This window comes from Sinocyclocheilus rhinocerous, unplaced genomic scaffold (genome assembly GCF_001515625.1).
Source record: "Sinocyclocheilus rhinocerous isolate Xijiao unplaced genomic scaffold, SAMN03320098_v1.1 scaffold1413, whole genome shotgun sequence".
In the NCBI taxonomy this organism is placed as follows: Eukaryota; Metazoa; Chordata; class Actinopteri; order Cypriniformes; family Cyprinidae; genus Sinocyclocheilus; species Sinocyclocheilus rhinocerous.
Window position 1 is genome coordinate 899,112 of NW_015639297.1, and position 19,521 is coordinate 918,632.

At 36.8% G+C, this 19,521-nt stretch overlaps 2 protein-coding genes across 3 annotated transcripts; one reads left to right on the forward strand and one right to left on the reverse strand.

Moving 5' to 3' along the window:
- The first annotated feature begins 995 nt into the window (after window positions 1–995).
- ace2 (angiotensin I converting enzyme 2) lies at window positions 996–14,746 on the forward strand. Of its 2 annotated transcripts, XM_016566757.1 has the most exons (17): window positions 996–1,233; window positions 4,267–4,425; window positions 4,572–4,665; window positions 5,611–5,754; window positions 5,912–6,024; window positions 6,652–6,757; window positions 6,902–6,999; window positions 7,266–7,435; window positions 9,178–9,404; window positions 9,522–9,666; window positions 9,772–9,870; window positions 12,888–13,010; window positions 13,108–13,286; window positions 13,459–13,535; window positions 13,624–13,724; window positions 13,824–13,940; window positions 14,548–14,746. In XM_016566757.1, exons 1-17 carry the CDS (start codon window positions 1,051–1,053, stop codon window positions 14,744–14,746), a joined length of 2,334 nt encoding a protein of 777 aa, XP_016422243.1. In that variant the 5' UTR covers window positions 996–1,050. The 2 variants fall into 2 exon arrangements, with proteins under 2 accessions (XP_016422243.1, XP_016422242.1); XM_016566756.1 differs by lacking the exons at window positions 13,459–13,535; window positions 13,624–13,724; window positions 13,824–13,940 and having other exon boundaries at window positions 14,548–14,717.
- A 634-nt stretch (window positions 14,747–15,380) lies between these two features.
- Window positions 15,381–17,567, reverse strand: LOC107751136 (uncharacterized). Its single transcript, XM_016566758.1, has 5 exons — window positions 17,221–17,567; window positions 16,505–16,826; window positions 16,265–16,384; window positions 16,004–16,149; window positions 15,381–15,844 (listed from the first exon to the last, which is right to left on the reverse strand). Exons 1-5 carry the CDS (start codon window positions 17,335–17,337, stop codon window positions 15,641–15,643), a joined length of 909 nt encoding a protein of 302 aa, XP_016422244.1. The 5' UTR covers window positions 17,338–17,567; the 3' UTR covers window positions 15,381–15,640.
- Between the last annotated feature and the right edge of the window lie 1,954 nt (window positions 17,568–19,521).

Sequence of the window (19,521 nt, forward strand, 5' to 3'; positions counted from 1 at the left end):
TTGTAATGGGTTTTAATGTTTTTGTCTCGTTGCTCCGGCCGGGACACGGCATCAACAGTATGTGAGGGGCGTAACATTTCCGTCTCACGCTTGAGGTATTCGGCCAATCACAACGCACTGGATAGTTGGCCAATCAGAGCACACCTCGCTTTTCAGACCGATTAGTTTTGTAAAAATCGACGCGTTTCAAAAAGGCGGGGCATAGAGGAGAAACAATAATGTACAGTATGTGTTTTTTTAACTTTAAACCGCATAAACACATTTCATTACACCAAATACACAAAATAATGTTCTTTTTAGCAGCATCATATGACCCCTTTAATGACTCATGGAATTATTCCAGATGAAATTTAAAATAGTCATCTATGTTTCTCATGTTCCAACTGTAATATCTTTCTGTTCAATCAAATGTATTATTTAATATTTTAAGGTATAATTTAACTATGAAACTCTCTGAGTCATCAGCTTATCTTGATAAAGATCTACTTTAGCCGACACAGGCACTGTTATTTATGATTTTATAGGCCTAGATTATGTTTGCACAATTAACTTACTGCTCAAAGTAAAGATCACAGGTCTGCTCTTCGCAAAAATCAGTATTTTTGGTGAATTTTGCTTTAGCTTTCAGTAATGAACAAATCAGATACAGCCGGTATATGAAGCACACATTCATTTAAAAATAAATAGTAATGAAAAACTAAAAGTTTTAATTTAGTTAGTTTAGTTTCGTTTATAATTTATAATAGTGGATCATTTTCATCAATTGCTAAGTAATACTGAAACAATATTATGTTTTGTGTAATTTGCTTCATACCATTTGTGAAGAGGTGTGATGTTACTTTAATAATAATAATATGGCCATTTAATAATAAATATGGTCATTTTAGCAGAAGACGTGTAATGCCACATCCAGTGAGACTCCTTCCTGGAAACATCCCACCTGCATTCAAGCACAATGTTGGTCAAAGGGCAAAGCAATTGAGCGTTTACGATAAAATCACGCATGGGGAAAACAACAGTGTCAGTGTCGGTGGGACAAGTGCTGTCGCAATGTTTGCTCGCTGGCTCCTGCTTTTGGCCATGGCCTCTGTGGACTGCTCTCAGACCGTGGAGGAAAGCGCAAGGGAATTCTTGAAGAAATTCGATGAGGAGGCAACCAATCTCGTGTACCAGTATTCCCTTGCATCCTGGGCCTACAACACAGATATCTCCCAGGAAAATGCAGATAAAGAGGTAAGTGTGATCCTACACTGAAAAAAGATTTTCAAGCAGTACTTCATCCAATTAATAATTTGTCTTTCAATTAAATTTACCATTATTTGTTTTGTTTTTCAAGTAATATTTTTTTAGTTCAAAACATTGATAAATATAAATAGTTTTCATTAAGAGCTCAACTAAGACCTATTTGTTTTGACGAATGTAAAATATCAAGGTTAGATTAACTCATATTATTAAGTTTATATTATGACCGTCCACGCCTCCTCACACTGGTGCTGAGAGTCCGTTAACGACAACATTTTGTCACCGTGATTGTGTGTGAATTCAACGAGCTGTGGATGAGAAGGTGGAAACTTTGTTTTAGATGTTTTATCGCTCTCTCTTTTCCTCGAGAGACCGTGATCGGCGAAAACTGTTGTTTGTCTAAAGACAAACTAGCTAAAATTAGCTAGCTAATTTTCTCACGCGCCTGCAGCGGACAAAACCGGGCTTGAACCCGGACCAGCGAGTTCGCCTGAGATTATTTTCCTTTTTCTTTTTCGCTCGATGTTGTTTATGAGGAGTGTAAGTTAATTTTACTCACACAGCAGCCGCGATTGCAGTGGAGGAGAGACGATGGTGGCGCTAATATGGTGAGTGCAATAATTTAAGTTTAATAGACATGGCTGTTGTTTGAAAGAGTAAGTTTAGAGTAAGTTTAAATTAATTAACGGTATAAATACAAAAACGGATGAATATACTTCTGTTCTATCTAGGTTCAGAGCCCTCTTAATGACTAACTTGTTTTGGAAGGAAGAAGACATGGAAGAGATGCTTTGGAAGTGTAAGTATGGCCCTCATAACTGTGATAAGAGAGCACAGCTGACGTTATATAAACATTATCCCCTGGATTCTCAGGCCTGTTCAATGCATGTTCAAGCGGTCTTAACTGAAAATATCTTGTACTGACACATCTTAAAATACGTCAGTGCCATTGTCGTGTCTCAAGATGCACACCAGTAAAGTTCTTAAGGCATTTTTATAAAAGTTATTTAAATATCCTAATTTAACCAAGGCCTAGTCCTGGTTTAAGCTAAGTCCTGTCTGTGAAACCCTGCCTCTATGTTCAAACATGGAAGTTATACAAGAACGAAACAATGTACATACATTTAAATTACTTTATGCACTAAAATGTTTACGCCACCTCACAGCAAAACTCTAGAGCAGCAGTATGTCATGTGGGTTAACTGAGACCTGTTCTGAGGAGGATCACTTTATTGACTGGCACACTGCACAATTAAATGTAAACCCTTAAGTCAGATGCCCTTATAAAGACTGTAACTTTAATGATTTCTCTTCACAGAAAAGTTGTCAAGACAAGCCTGACATCACCCAAAGGCCAGCTCTTTTTACAGTAAACCAGGTACGTATAAGTGCATTCATCCCATGTTGTATTTGCCATAATTACAAGATTCCAACTTGGAAAAAGAATTCATGTCCTTGTAGAACTCATAATTACCATCTGTAATCTGGGAATTTTCTGAGAGCTTCTACTTGTATGACGTGACCACTGTACCTGACTGCTGCAGATTAATTTAGGCATTGATAGTGTTGCCATAGAAACGCACAGTTCCCGGTCCAAGGACATGAACAGCTCTAAGTAGAACATGGTGTGAACGCAGCATATGATCTTGAGTATTTGACAAACAGCATTATCTAACTGACTTGATAATGTCTTTATCGATCTGTTTCTTCCTCTGTTAGGAGGCAGCTGACAAGACAGGCTCCAGTAAGAATCCTCAGTGTTGATCAATCAAGTCCACATCTAACCCATCTAGAGTGGGAATCATCTTGGAAGAAAACTTTGTAATGGATGAACCGACCGATCTCGGGCCTTCTATGTCCATTTTTTCAGACTTATTTATGCTGTGCACCTGGACTAAGTGTTTGAAAAGCACTTTATATTTTATTCAGCAGGTAATGCTCAACCTCGGAAAAGGTGAGTTAGCACCTAAAATTCAGTACCGCCAATATTGTGAACTCCGAGTGGAATAAAACCATATAGTTTTGATGCCGTTTGTTTTGATACTGTTTTATGTTAGTTTGTTAAACTAGTTGTTCATGTTTTATGGGGAAATGTTTGATTGAATTAAAATAAAACAGAAAATTGCATGAATGTTCCTTTATTTGTTTGCTTTTTTCTTAATTTCCAAGTTTAACCAATTGGAAAAATAAAACAACTGATATAGATTTAACTTGGAAATTACACTGAAAAAAATGTTTCATTCAACCAATTAAAAAAATGTAGGGTAATGATTCACATCTATATTTTTTAACTTGAGCCAATGAAAAATAAATAACTTGCCCTAAACAATATTTTCTATGTCTATGAAAACTATAAAAATAAATCTCTTAAATGAGAATTTTTGTTTTGATTAAATCTATATTTTTTTTTTTGGAACAAAAATATAATTTAATTTAATTGACTTTCTTCAACAAGAAAAATATACTTTGTGCCAGGTTTTATCAAATAGTTTTCATAGACATAGAAAATATTGTTTAGGGCAAGTTATTTATTTTTCATTGGCTCAAGTTAAAAAATATAGATGTGAATCATTACCCTAATTTTTTTAAATTGGATGAATAAAACTTTTTCAGTGTAGTTGTAACCCTTTAAACTACTACTGAAATGACAAAATATCTCATTTGGGGGCAAAATATTAATCAAACAACATCAGTAGTAACTAGTAGGTGTTCAAGACAAGTTGAACATCTTTTTTTGTTCTGCAGATATGGGTGTTCATGATGAGCATCAATTTGAGCATTTCTCTTTCTTCTGCGAACTGCTTGAAACTGCTGACATCATAAAATATCTAATTCTGGGGGAAAATATGAATTGAACAACATCAGTGGGAACTGGATATGTGTGTTCATAAGTTGAGCATCCTTGTCTATCTTCTGTAGCCAGTTTTTAACTTGTTCAAATATTGAAATAACAAAATATCTCATTTTTGGAGAAAACATTAAGTGGTGACTGGATATGGATGTTCTCTTCAACTCTCTCTTTAGGCTGAAGCATATGCAATCTGGAGAGAGTACTACAGTAAGATGTCTGAGGAGTCCAGTGCCTACCCCAGTGATCAAATCTCTGATCCACTGATTAAAATTCAGCTCCAAAAGCTCCAAGATAAAGGGTCAGGGGCGCTTTCACCGGACAAGGCTAGTGAAGTAAGTATGACTGATATTTTACAATAATGTCACCCAGACATTGAAATTGTCTTTCATACTATATATACAGTAGTGTTTCACTTCTCCTGTGGAAATATGGCAAACGTGACGAAACTAATATGACCTGAATGCCTTGTGTATCACAGCTGAGAAACATCATGTCAGAGATGAGCACGATTTACAACACAGCAACTGTGTGCAAAATTGATGATCCCACTGACTGTCAGACTTTGGAGCCAGGTAATGTTAGCCGTACATACAGCACCAGCCTAATGATCTTTTTTTTTTTTTTTTATGCATTTAGCAGATGCTTTTATCCAAATCGACTTACAGTGCATTCAGGCTATACATTACCAGTATGTGTGTTCTCTGGGAATTGAACCCACAACCTTTTGCGCTGCTAACGCAATGCTCTACCACTGAACCACAGGAACATTAATGATAAATTGCATTTACAATAATAAATTGTTTATTACATAAATGTATAAAAAAGACAAAGGGAACTGTGAGTTTCTATTCTCAGGTTCATTGTTAAAAGATGTGAGAAAGTTGATGTTTATTTAAAAAAGAGGATATGAAATCTGAAATATAAGGTGAAGTGAAGGTAAAACTGGCCAGAAACATTTGGTGTTATATTCCTTTACGATTCAATAAAAACAAATTCATTCATTAAAAAATTTGGGGTGAGTAAGATTTTTTTTTTTTGGAAAGAAATGGTTTCATGGTTTCCATAAAAATATTAAGCAGCACAAATGTTTTCAATATTGATAATAATAAGAAATGTTCCTTGAGCAGTAAATCAGCATATTAGAATGATTTCATGTGACACAAAAGACTAGAGTAATGGCTGCTGATCTTTACAATATTACTATTTGTACTGTATTTTTTATCAAATGAATGCAGCGTTGCTGAGCATAAGAGACTTGAAAATTATTTTAAAAAATGTACCAACCCCAAACTTTTGAACGGTGGTGTATGTTCTTAAATTTGAATGACTAACGACACTTGACTTGACTTGACTTGACCAAACTGTGTATCATATGTAGTGTTTTTAGATCTCACTGCTAGCAATGTGAAGTTACCAGGAAACACATACAGTAAAGGCATTTGCCACATGTGAATGTCCATCTGCATTTAAATCAGTGAGCCAGTTTACCTGACTTCAATACACTTTTCATTCACTAGGCCTAGAGAGTATCATGGCAAACAGCAGGGACTATGACGAGCGTCTACATGTGTGGGAGGGATGGAGAGTGGCCGCAGGGATGAAGATGAGACCCCTTTATGAGAAATATGTGGACCTGAAGAATGAAGCCGCTAAACTCAACAGTATGAGCTCTGTTCTTAACTTTGACACAGGCTTTTAATAACCTGATATTACCTGATAATAAATTATATTATGCCTTTGCTTTTACTGCTTTGATTTTATGGACAACTGATGTGGCGGTTGACTAAGTTCACGATTTTTCTCGTCATTTTATTTAAGATTATGAAGACCATGGAGATTACTGGAGGGGGGATTATGAAACCATCGATGAACCCGAATACAGTTACTCCCGAGACCAAGTTATGGAAGATGCCAGGCGCATTTACCAGGAGGTTGGTGAAAACCTCTCTTAAAAATAAAGGTTCCAAAAGGTGTTTTATGCAACGATGCTATAGATTTTTGGTTCCCCAAAGAACCTTTCAGTAAACAGTTCTTTAAAGAACCATTTTTAGGGTGCTTTCACACCTGTAGATCGATTGCTTTGTTCTGAAACAGGGATTAAAATTATTACAATGTTGCTTTTTATTCTTGGTGCGGTTCGCTTTCATATGGCAATGTTTCTAAACGGACCAAATTTGTTAATACAAGTCACGCACGCGCGAGTAAACTGTTTTCTCATTGGTCAAAGTTCCACGGTTTATTTTCCGAGATTCCACTTAGCTGTCACGGCTGTCATCCGTCAGGATGGAACGACAACAGCTGAAAATAATGTGTTTTTTGAACCTTAAACCGCATAAACACATTTCGTTACACCAGATACACAAAATACTGTTCTTTTTAGCAGCATCATATGACCCCTTTAAAGAACCTACTATTTTCCATTATAAAGAACCTTTTGTGCAAATGTTCCATGGATGTTAAATGTTCTTCATGGAACATCAATGGCAATAAAGAACCTTCATTTTTAAGTTTTTCTTGGGTTTTTATTCAGAAAACTCAATCTTATTATGATGTTCTAGATCTTGCCTTTGTACAAAGAGCTTCATGCTTATGTGAGAGCAAAACTGCAAGATGTCTATCCTGGTCACATCGCCTCTGACGCTTGCCTTCCAGTACACCTGCTTGGTAATATATGGAACATCACTTTTTGGACATTTGCATTGTCCAAATAGTGATATTAAATCACATATACAAGAATAAATATATGCTATTAGGATATAATGTTGTTTTAAGATCAAATGGTGACATTTTATGACTTTTCACATTTAGGTGATATGTGGGGAAGGTTTTGGACCAACTTGTATCCTCTCATGATCCCGTATCCAGAAAAGCCTGATATCGATGTGAGCTCTGAAATGGTGGCCCAGGTAAGACATGTGACCATTTTCATTTCTATTCTTTACCTTTTTGGTCTAAGCTTAAGCGTCTTTTATCGCCAAGGTTTTATCTTTTATCTTCATATATGTTTAAAGTCCAGGCTAAAAGTCTGTTCGCATTTTATTTGATCAAAGATTACATGTAATCTGTGCTATTAATCATTTTGTTCTTTAGCTGGAGTTGTAAATGGTCATGCTCTTTTTTTATTTTTATTTTTTATTTTTTTATTTTTCCTAATTATTTGATACCATTTCAGGGCTGGGATGAAATCCGCCTGTTTAAAGAGGCAGAACAATTCTTTATGTCTGTAAACATGTCTGCAATGTTTGACAACTTCTGGACAAACTCAATGTTTATTAAGCCTGAAGGAAGAGACGTGGTGTGCCATCCTACTGCATGGGTCATGGGCAACAGGGAGGACTTCAGGTGGGATGATAATGTTGTTACATTCGGTCAAAATGCTTGGTAATGATTAAAGGGGTCATATGATGCTATTTTAAAGATTATTATTTGGTGTAACAGAATATGTTGACATGCTTTAATGTTCAAAAAACACATTATTTTTCAAATACTGTACATTGCTAAAAAGAACGTTATTTTGTGTATTTGGTGTAATGCAATGTGTTTATGCGGTTTAAGGTTAAAAAAACACATTATTTTCCACATACTGTACATTATTGTTTCTCCTCTATGCCCCGCCTTTTTGAAACGCGTCGATTTTTACAAAGCTCATCGGTCTGAAAAAGCGAGGTGTGCTGTGATTGGCCAGCTATCCAGTGCGTTGTGATTGGCCGAATACCTCAAGCGTGAGACGGAAATGTTACGCCCCTACCATATTGTGATGCCGTGTCCAGCCGGAGCTAAGAGACAAAAAAAAAACCCCATTATAAACGAGGCATTTGTTGCATCCAGTGGGGACATAATTACTGATTATAATGACTTATACTGTCTTTTTACGCGTTGCGTTGCGTTGCATTGCATCGCGCCGCGTAAACATAAAACTCTTGTCTGCATTTGTGATCGGAGAAATGACGAACAACAAGCGCTACTCTACACTGCTCAAAACTCGCGTTTGAATCATCAGTGGCAACGAAAAACACAGCGGCCTAGCGTGAGGGGAAGCCCCGGCTTAGCGTGCGCTGAGGCCGGTATAGAGTGAGCTGAGGCGGGCTGGATTCCGCTTCGTCCACGGTGAAAGCCGTTCCGGCGATCCACAGCGCAAAGTTGATGTATTGTCTCAGCGACCAGCACGGATCAGCTCTAGGCATGACGAAGCGGATATCATCCTCTTTTGGAAGGCCAAACAAAGTAGTTTCGCTTTCACAACGAAACACAGCGTCTCCACGGCATGGCGACGGCAGCGGCATCAATACTACAGCGAGAATAAAAGTTACTCCTTCTTTCTTTGCGTGAACATTTGGGCGGTGTTATGCAAATCTTCCCACATCGTGACGTAGACATGTGGGGGCGTGTTAGAACGAGCCGTTTTAGGTAGGCGTGGTTGACTCTTAACTTTTATAAAGAATATCTCTTTGGATTTGAGACTTTAGTCTTTGCAACTTTACAGATCTTCTTTATGCACCAAGAGCTTGTAACACTCCAAAGAGAAAGGAAAACTTGAAATCGCATAATATGACCCCTTTAACAAGAAGATAAGATACAATTTTAAACAACTGAATTCTGTTTAATTATTTAAAATAATATTTCCTTTTGATGCTTTTCTGAAAAGAACTCATTGTTTCTAATGTGTTAGATGTATATTTTTCACTTTGCCTCACTAAGGCTGCAATTATTTGAACAAAAATACAGAAAAAAGGCTGTAATATTGTGAAATATTATTAACATTGAAAATAGCTGTTTTCTGTTTTAATGTGTTAAAATGTAATTTATTCCTGTGATGGCAAAGCTGAATTTTCAGTAGCCATTACTCCAGTCTTCAGTGTCATATGATCCTTCATAAATCATTCTAATATGCTGATTTTCTTTTTATTATTGATGGTGAAAACATTTGTGCTGTTTAATATTTTTGTGGAAAATGTAATACGTTTTTCAGGATTCTGAAACAAAGCAGTTAGAATAGAATAGCAATTTTTTTAATTTTAGCTGCTGTTCTCATTCTGAGCAAGAATTAGCAAACTTATTTAGAAGAACGCTGTTATTTTTTACAGAATCAAAATGTGCACTAAAGTGAACATGGATGATTTCTTAACTGTTCACCATGAGATGGGTCATAACCAGTACCAAATGGTTTACCGTCACCACTCATATCTGCTGAGAGATGGTGCTAATGAAGGCTTCCATGAGGCTGTGGGAGAGATCATGTCCCTGTCTGCTGCCACTCCTTCTCACCTGCAGTCACTGGGGCTTCTACCTCCTGACTTCAAACAGGACTATGGTAAAGTGCAATTGCAATACCTGCCTGACTTCATCTGAATAACCAGAAACTGAATTCAGCATACAAACATTCTCTACCAAAACCCAAAAACATTAATATTATTATTTGTATTTACAGAGACAGATATTAACTTCCTTCTGAAGCAGGCCCTCACCATCGTGGCTACTCTGCCTTTCACCTACATGCTGGAGGAATGGAGGTGGCAAGTCTTCAAAGAGACCATCCCCAAAGATGAGTGGATGCTCCGCTGGTGGCAAATGAAGTGAGTGACAGAAGACCGATTAAAATTCATCAGAATCCAAACATTATGAACTCTTATTCAGTTGAACTTTGACTCTATGGCTCATCACAGCATTTGTTACCACAGGAGAGAACTAGTTGGAGTGGCTGAGGCTGTGCCCAGAGATGAGTCTTACTGTGACCCACCTGCCCTTTTCCATGTGTCTGGGGATTTTTCTTTTATCAGGTAATGTCAACTGTAGAATTGATAAAGCATTGTGTTTAACACGGTCATCATTACTTCAGAATTTGCTATTCTTAACCTCAATATTGATTTTTTTTAACTAAATCATTTGAATCTTGCATTCAGCAACATTCCCACATTGTAGGATCTTCAAAATGTGAAGCAATACAAAGTAAATTGCTAAATAATGGCAAGAATCATCTTTATATTGAGCTGTTCTCACGGTCTGCATGGATGAGCAAACATTTAACACAACCAATGAGGTCCAATTCATAAACAAATATGAGCTGGTTCTTTTTACTGATTTAAAACATATTAGGGTAGCCAGACTCCCGATACTAATGACTCTTTTGACTTGGTTCTTTCTAGTGAATCAAAACATACAGCACATGCAATGTAGCCTGCTTCCCGAAACAAATGACCCGAGCTGGTTCTTTGAGTCAAAACATATGTGTTGACCAGGGTTGCCCAATTTCAGAAATAAACGACTCTTTTGAGCCGGTTCTTTATAGTGAATTAGAAAATAGGCAGAGCGAACAGTGTAGCCCAATTGGCGAAACAAATTACTCTTATGAGCTGGTTCTTTCAATGACCAGGGTTTTTTTTCAAGTCACCCACCCCCCACACCAGCACCATATGTTATTCATATTGAAATACAATGCACATTATAACTGTCAACTTTTGAAATTAGCTTGGAGTGAGAATTCCCACGGCAAGTGGGGTGGGGGTATTTGCTTATGGGTATTTTGTTACAGTTGTTGTTTTTTTTTTTTTTTTCAATACAATGCACATTATAACTCAACTTTTGAAATGAGCTTGGAGTGAGAATTCCCATGGCAAGTGGGGTGGGGGTATTTGCTTATGGGTATTTTGTTACAGTTGTTGTTTTGTTTTTTTTTCACTTTATTTTCACAAGTAAGGGGTACATTTTCAAAATTCTTATTACAGAAATCCAAACTGATCAAACTTGTAACACAGCTTTTAAAACCAGATCTCATGTTTTCATCACAGTTATAGGCCTACACATTTTCAGTCCACATACTCACTCTTTGAAAATATTGATTAATTTGGTTTGGTTTGTTTCACTGAAACACAACAGAAAATTCTGAATGAAGAACAGTTCATTCAACAGCAAACAATGCGAGATACATTGCAAATCACCTTTCTTGCTGAAATAGTTGCAGTAACACAGATTTCAGTTGATACATTAGAAAATAGAATGTAACTTAATTTATATAATTTTTTTGTTTGTAATTGTACCTATTCAGTGTGTCATCAAAAGTTAGCCCATGTAGTATGACACAACCATGAGGTTTTGTGCTAGAACAGAGTTTGCTGCCAATACAGTAAATGTTGTCACTGTACCGTATGACAGTATCACAAGGTATACAGTAGAGATCGACCGATATATCGATTTACCAATATTTTTCCCGATATTTAAGCATTTTACCATAATCGGATATAATTGTAATATCGGATTCACCGATAAACGCCGCCATCTTGTGGGCGTTTTGAGAATTGCACGCAGGATCGCCATTGCAGCACGTCTGAGGGGAGACGAGACTACAACAAAGGCGTGCAGGTACTTGATATAGTTGCTATAATCACTAGTATACAGTAATGTAAAATGCTGTATTTGATGCTATTTGTCTCCCTTCTACAGATGAATCTCTTAACACTCAGATGTTATACAATTAATACTGTAACTGTTTCCTCTCTCTTGTACTCTATCCTGCTCTGTGTTCACAAACTGCAAATCTCTCGGTGTCTCTCTCACACATACACTTTGAACATAGTGGTTATCATCTAAGATAAATCGCTTGAAAAGAATTCATTACATTTGGTAATCCGTATTGGAAATTTCAAACAAGTTCTGTAGCTACATCTATAGAATATAGATATAGTATATTTATAGAAATGTAGGCTATAGATTTACCAAATGATTCACCTCTGGTGTGACTTTAAATGCGGACCTTGAGCCAAAAACTCATCACCAAACACCAATGACTTCTACATATGGGTCAGTCATTTTAGACACTTCCAAAACTGCTGCAGAGATGGAAATACAATTTTTAAATACATGAATTATGTTTCCATCTTTGTTGCCACAGTTTTGGAAGTGCCTTTTTCAGTTCTAAAGAAGGGGGTGTCCCAATACTTTTGTCCATATAGTGTATGTACAAGTCGTTGGTGTTTGGTGATGAGTTTTTGGCTCAAGTTCTGCATTTAAAGTCACGCCAGAGGTGTTCAGCTGGGATTAGGACTTGGCTTTCTGCAGACCTGTCGAGTTCTTCCACACTGACTGAATCAATAATTTCTTTTTGAACCTTCTCTTATACACAGAGGCATTGTCATGTTAGAATAGAAAAGGGTCATTGTCCAAACTGTTGCTATAAAATTAGAAGCACACAATTCCATAGAATATCATTATATGTTTAGTCATTTCCAGGAGTACAAATCTTTGTTTATAGTAGTCAAACCTATTCATTAGAAGGGGGTGTCCCAATACTTTTGTCCATATAGTGTATCTTTCTCCCGTCCATTGCTAAACTAATACACAAACACTAATACGCAATGGAGAGGTTGCCAAATTGTTTTGCTAATAGCTTATTATTGTAGTTTAACCTGAGGGTGTTCTTGAGGTTTTGAGGGTGCTTTGCACTGCGTGATAAAATGGATATGTGGCGTAGAGCATGAGAACAGTGTCAATTGCGAGAGTTTCACGCTGAATGCGTAAGACTTGGCAGCCCTGCTAAGATATACCTGAGTGTGAATCAAATTGAGAGCTTGCTATTTTGAAATGAATTGGGAATTCTGTATCAAAAAATGTGTATAACCCGAATTTTAACAAATCTTTCTTTACGTAATGCAATATTTATTTTAAAGGGGTCATATGATGCGATTTCAATTTTTCCTTTCTCTTTGGAGTGTTACTCCCTTTAAATGAATTTAAAACTGCAAGAAATAATGTCACATAGGCTAATAGCCATATGAATAGCCATGCCTTGTTTCTCTAATAGGTACTTTACCAGAACCATATATCAGTTCCAGTTTCAAGAGGCCTTATGTGAGGCAGCTGGCCACACCGGTCCCCTTTATAAATGCGACATTACAAACTCAACCAAAGCTGGTAACAAACTCGGGTATGCAGAATGATGCATGTTCTATTAATAACGCCTATATTCTTTAATTTTAGGATAAATATAACTGCTATAAACAAACAAATATTTTGGTCCGCAGGCATATGCTTGAGTTAGGCAGATCCTTGTCTTGGACTCATGCTCTGGAAGATGTTGCAGGAACCACGAGGATGGACTCTCAGCCACTGCTACATTACTTCAGCACTCTCATGGACTGGCTAAAGGAGGAGAACCAGAAGAACAACCGAGAGCCTGGCTGGGATGTCAATATTAACCCAAGTTAGTATTTCATTTGAACATAAACATTAAATTTCTTTAGATTCTTATAATAAATTCAGCTATTATATAATCTTCATCCATCAGTGCAAGTACTGATATGACCACATATCAGACCACTATATATTGAAAAAATTAAACTAATAAATAATTAGGTGTATTTACTTATTCACAGCATCCTCTGTAAATAAAGATGATTCAAATGCATTCAAAGTCAGAATACGCCTAAAATCTGCCATGGGAGATGATGCAGTAAGCCTCTTTTAATTTTGAACAAACAATGATTTACAGATAGAAATGGAATTTGCCTTTGCTAATTACTGTCATTTTTAATCTCCAGTACACATGGAATGCAAATGAAATGTATCTCTTTAAGTCCACTATGGGCTTTGCCATGCGCCAGTACTACTTGGAAGAAAAGGGAATAGAAATTAATTTCATGCAAGTATTATCTCTTCTTATCCTTCACTAATTGCACATTTCAGAGTGTGATTGAATCATTGTCATTGTGACATTGCACAACATATTTGTTGCGCACAGGCCAGAGAATATCAACACATACAATGAAACGGCCAGAATTTCCTTTTATTTCGTTGTGATGGATCCAACCAAACCAGACACAGTCATTCCCAAAGCAGATGTAGAGGCAGCTATCTGGTATTTCTCGAAACCATACCATATACTATATTTTTAAATATATTTTATAACCATATAATATTTTTAAACTAATTATAGAGTGTATGATGTCATTTTTAATCTCCAGTACACATGGAATGCAAATGAAATGTATCTCTTTAAGTCCACTATGGGCTTTGCCATGCGCCAGTACTACTTGGAAGAAAAGGGAATAGAAATTAATTTCATGCAAGTATTATCTCTAATTGCTAATTGCACATTTCAGAGTGTGATTGCACACTAATTGCACATTTCAGAGTGTGATTGAATCATTGTCATTGTGACATTGCACAACATATTTGTTGCGCACAGGCCAGAGAATATCAACACATACAATGAAACGGCCAGAATTTCCTTTTATTTCGTTGTGATGGATCCAACCAAACCAGACACAGTCATTCCCAAAGCAGATGTAGAGGCAGCTATCTGGTATTTCTCGAAACCATACCATATACTATATTTTTAAATATATTTTATAACCATATAATATTTTTAAACTAATTATAGAGTGTATGAATATTGGGTGCCATGACATAATTAAGGAGAACTTGAGCAGCTCCAGTGAATTTCCCTTTTTAACTCTTCACAGGTTGTCCAGAGAACGCATCAATGGTGCATTTTTACTTAATGATGAAACGCTGGAATTTGTTGGGCTGCAGGCAACATTAGCTCCACCCAAAGAGGAAAAAATCACAGTTTGGCTGGTGGTATTTGGAGTCCTAATGGGTGTAACTGTGTTTGGGGGGATCTACCTCATTACCACAGGGATATTAAAAAGGAAGAAGTAAGTACTGCAGGTGAAACACTTCAAGAATGAGTCAGTGATTGAAAGCAACTTGGAGCCAGTTCAATGTCAGTGAAGATTGTCATTCTTGTCCATATTAAAACACTGACATGTTTGGTAGAACTGCATCATCATAACAGCTATATGCATTGTGGACAATGATTAAAAATTACACAAAGATGACATGATCCAACAATGGTACAATGCAATAAGCACTTTATTTTTAGCATCAAAGTTAGAAATGTTACACATTATAATAATTATTTCTATAGAAATAGTAAAATATGGGCTTCAAAAAACAAAATAATAATTCACATGAATTAAATCCATACAAGATTTTACCACAACTGGTGTGGTATTTAATTGCTTACATTAGTGCAAAACTTTTTTTTTTTTTTTTTTTTTTTTTTCAGGAAAGCTAAGAAGGCTGACGAGACTGGTGAACCCATATGAGAATTCAGATGGAGAAGAGAACAAAGCCTTTGAGGAAGACATTGAACAAACCGGACTATAAAGAAATGGGTGCTTTCAAAAATTACATCAGAAGTGAGAGCGATGGGGCGGGGGGGAAAGCATCTACACCATTGCCTGATTTTGGAAACGTTTTGTTTTCCAATAGAATAAAACTATTTTTTTTCCCTTGGAAATGTTTTATTTAAATGCTTGATATTAAAAGTGTAGAAAGATACATGAACACATTATAATGTGATAAATTATAAATTTACTCTAACCAACGGGAAAGCTCACATTTCTAGTAGCTTATACAGGCAAATGTAAATAGAGGTTAATATAAATATATTGATAAAGTACTCATTATGTATTTTAAAAATACTATGAACATTCTGAATAAAATCCTTAAATTAATAAGATGTTTTAATATCCAGCGGGTTCTGTGGTCTCACTCTAAGACAAAGCAACTGCTGGATGTATTATTGCCTCTTTTCATTTTCACAACAACGTCATTTACAGTGTGAATGAACCATCCTCTGTGGAGCGCTGACTCAAAATACCGGAGACCATCACACTTTTGAGACATGTAGAAAATAAGGGATGATTTTTCTGGGTCATCTGCAGAAATGTGTATATTTTTTCTGTCATACGCCTGAAATAAACATAAAAAAAGTTGGTTTGCCGTTGAAGTTGAACAGGAAGACAGTGTAATACTATATTGGAGCACAATAAACATATTTTTGTAACTTGCAGAGCAATGCCCCGCTATGCAACCCTTGCAAAATCAAGAAACAGATTATTGAAAACTTACTTTGATTGTTAATATCTTGTCCTCTCCTTGGCCGGTGCAGCAGAGGAAGTTGTCTGTGCCTGTGAAGTTCAGCACAACAGGAACACCTGATTCTCTGTCGCTGGTGACCATGCCAAGGAAGGTGCCATGAAAGATGGTGATTTTTGCTGGGGGAAAAAATTTTTGTTAAATTTGTGGAAAATCTCATTTTAAAATAACAAAACAAATAGCACTGTCACAAGGTAATAATAAAAATATGATTTTTCATTATTTGACGCAAACCTGACATGGTTTTCTCCAAACATATCTCGTTCTGTTTTGATGCAACATAATTGCATCCTTTGAGTGTCTTCAGGAACAAATTGCTTTGCTCTTTAATTACTTTCCAAATTTGTGCAGAAACTGAAAAAAAGGTAGCAGAATATTACAACCAGAACTTCCATTTTCTTATGAAAGAAATGGAAATTTCAACATTAGATACTTCAAAATGAATAAAAACGGTGAAGAATAAATCATTCTTACTATAGGCAATATCAGCTGTCTCGGCCACGATCTTGCTTTCATTGAGCTGCCAATCACCGTTGCAGAACGGGTTGTCAGCATCAGAGTCTTGATCGACCATCAGATTCAAGCTCATGATTGCCAGGGAACGAAGCACATCGTCATCAACGAAACAGTTGTCCTCAATGTCCTCTTTCTGCTCTGGTTGTGGATGCGATGGTTCCTGAAGCGCACCCAACTCAGTATCTTCCATTGACAGGCTGAATCTCATGAATTTCAACATCTTTTTATTGCATTGTGTGGCCTCCGATTGAGTTTTTTCAGTGCTCGGATGACGTACAGTCTACGAGAGGATATTCATTGCTTTAGTTGAGTCAAAAAGGTCGTCTCTTGAATGTATTTGTTTCAAATGCCAACCTCAACGTGGTCACACGTGTCACTGAGTTTCCTGACTAACGTTAGGCGGAAAGGTCGCAGTAAACATGACAATTTCATTTCTCTTTCCCGTAACATTTATACAGGTTAAATGAACAGAGAAGTGAAAGCATATTAAGTCAAAGTGAACTAGGAAATCAGAAAATGCCTACGTTTTTGCACTACTTATCATCTGGAGTTTATCTCCCTTACTGAAAATTAATATAGACATTGATCAATTGCTATTTATTGTAAAATGCTTTTGCTAAATATGTATTTATATTTACACCAGCTACAAAATAACAAATTGCTACATACTGTACCTCTGCTTCCATGTTGATCTCAGCGCTGATAAAAAGGATGTGAGAGCCCTGCCTTTGAAACGCTGCTTTTTCAATGTCAAAGCCATCATGCGGTAGGAAGAGGAAGCTACGAGACATATACACCAAAGCGTGAGGTTTGGCTGGAAAAACTGATGGTGTGTTGGTGGGGAAAACACAAACGTATCATTTGAAGAGGTTGGACAAAACTGGCTCTTAGCATCATTACCAAAACATACTCGGCAGTCATTTCAAACGTTCACTTATTAAGCCTAGATGCCTATAAAAGGCATTAGGTAATAACACATAACCTGTTTTGTTAAAGTGTGAACTTAAAAAAAAGTTGTTGTTTTTTCTTCCCCTCTATGCCAACCTGAGACAAAGTGGTTAATGGAGGTAGAAAAGGTCACAGTTTGGCTGTTGGCAATGAGACTAGTGGTAAACGTGGGGATCTTCCTACTGCTGGGGCGTTCAACATGAAGAAGTAATTAGCCTATCGAAGGGGAAGCACATCAGAAATGAATCATTGTTTTGCGGTAAAAATGAAGAGTGTTGGCTTATAACCAGTTTAGTGACAAAGATGATGCAATTCTTGCCAATAGCACATTTTATATTGGAATTGCATCATAGGGCACTGTTACACAGTTGGGCGTTTCTTCAACTAGGGGCACTTTTATCCTTGTGAAGTTGAATAAAAAAAACTTGTTCAAAAGTCACGTAACACAGTCTCATAAGTTTAAATAATTTGTCTAGTTTTAAGGTCTGTAAGAGGACAAACTTAGATTACAAGAGAAATTGTTAATATTTTACATTTTTTCCAACATGACCAAAGAACATAAAAGTGCCCATAGTCTAAGAATCACCCAGTTATGACCTACATCATAGGGCACAGTTATGACCTACAAAACAATTGTATTCATATTGTAGCATGTTCAAAATGTTGTTGTGTTATAGATAACAATGTGCTTAATGTTTTTGTTGCACTTTATTCATTTTTGTGTTGCGAACTGTTATTGGATGTTCGAGTTGGATGTGAAAAGAGGCTCCGTCCCTGTGTGTGTGTAAGGGGAAACAGAGAGAAGGAGGGGAGAAAAAGAGTGCCCCGCTGGTTCAAGTGCGGTAACCGGTTAGAAGTCGGGGTGTGTACGGCGTGGGTTGTGGCCGACAACAGCCCAAATAAACACCCCTTGTACATCAAAACGTCTCGTCCTTGTGGGAGAACGCTACAATATTCTTAATCAAAATCTTTAATAAATTAAGCTATTTCCTTCATATAATTAGTAAAATTATTTAAAGTATTTTTTGTAAATGTAATTAAGTAATTAGGCTACGCAGGATTCTTAAGATTAAATGTGATTAATACAATTTGTAATCATAAATATGTTTACACACTAAATCGAATAAGAATTAGTATAAAGTTATTTTGATTAACTGTTCAATGACATTCTTTTAGGAAGTGTAAAAAAACAGATTTATATTATTTTAAAATACAGTGGAGATCAAAATTAGAGAACAACCAATAATTTCCTAAATTTCAAGGTCACTGCTTAGTCCATGGGCGTCGCTAGGCCATTTTTAAGGGGTCTATAGCTAAAATGACTACTCAGCCCACCTAAAATTTTGCGATTAGCTCCATAAACTGTATACGAATTCGTGATCGCCTCATTCCCCTTTAAATTTCATATGAAAACGGCGGCAGACTTCGATCGGCTCCTCCCCGTCTTTCAGCGCGTTCTTTTTCAATCCGCAGACCGCTGCGGCGCAGAGCGATAGGACAAGGTGTGTTTATGCTAGAGTTAGAGGGTCAAATAAAGGTGATATGAAAATCCTGGAATGAAAATCCTGGAATCGCCCCTGGCTTAGTACTATTTGAAGTTATCCTAACAGGAGTAAAAGTGCAGTTTTCACTGACTTTGCAAAACGGTGAGCCATTCTAAAGGCACTGAAACCCTCCTACAGCAGGTTGTCCAGATGAAGGTCAATAGCTGCCATAGCAAGAAAAATTAGTTGTTCCAAATCTGCGATTTCTAGAATATTGCATCTTTACAATGTCACTATCTCATTCAAGTCCCTCAAAAAGGCTGGTTGTCCATGAAAGACAAATGCACGAGAAAACAGGATAATGCGGAGAATCTCAATGGGGAATCGGTTCAACACTGCAGCTGGAATTGCTCGCCAGTTCAGCACTGAACAGGGTAAGGATCTGTCTCAGCATACAGTGTCTTTACATTTAAGAGAATGTGGACTGAAAGTACACTCTGCAGTGAGCAAATCTCTCATCAGCAGAAAGAATCAAAAGGCTAG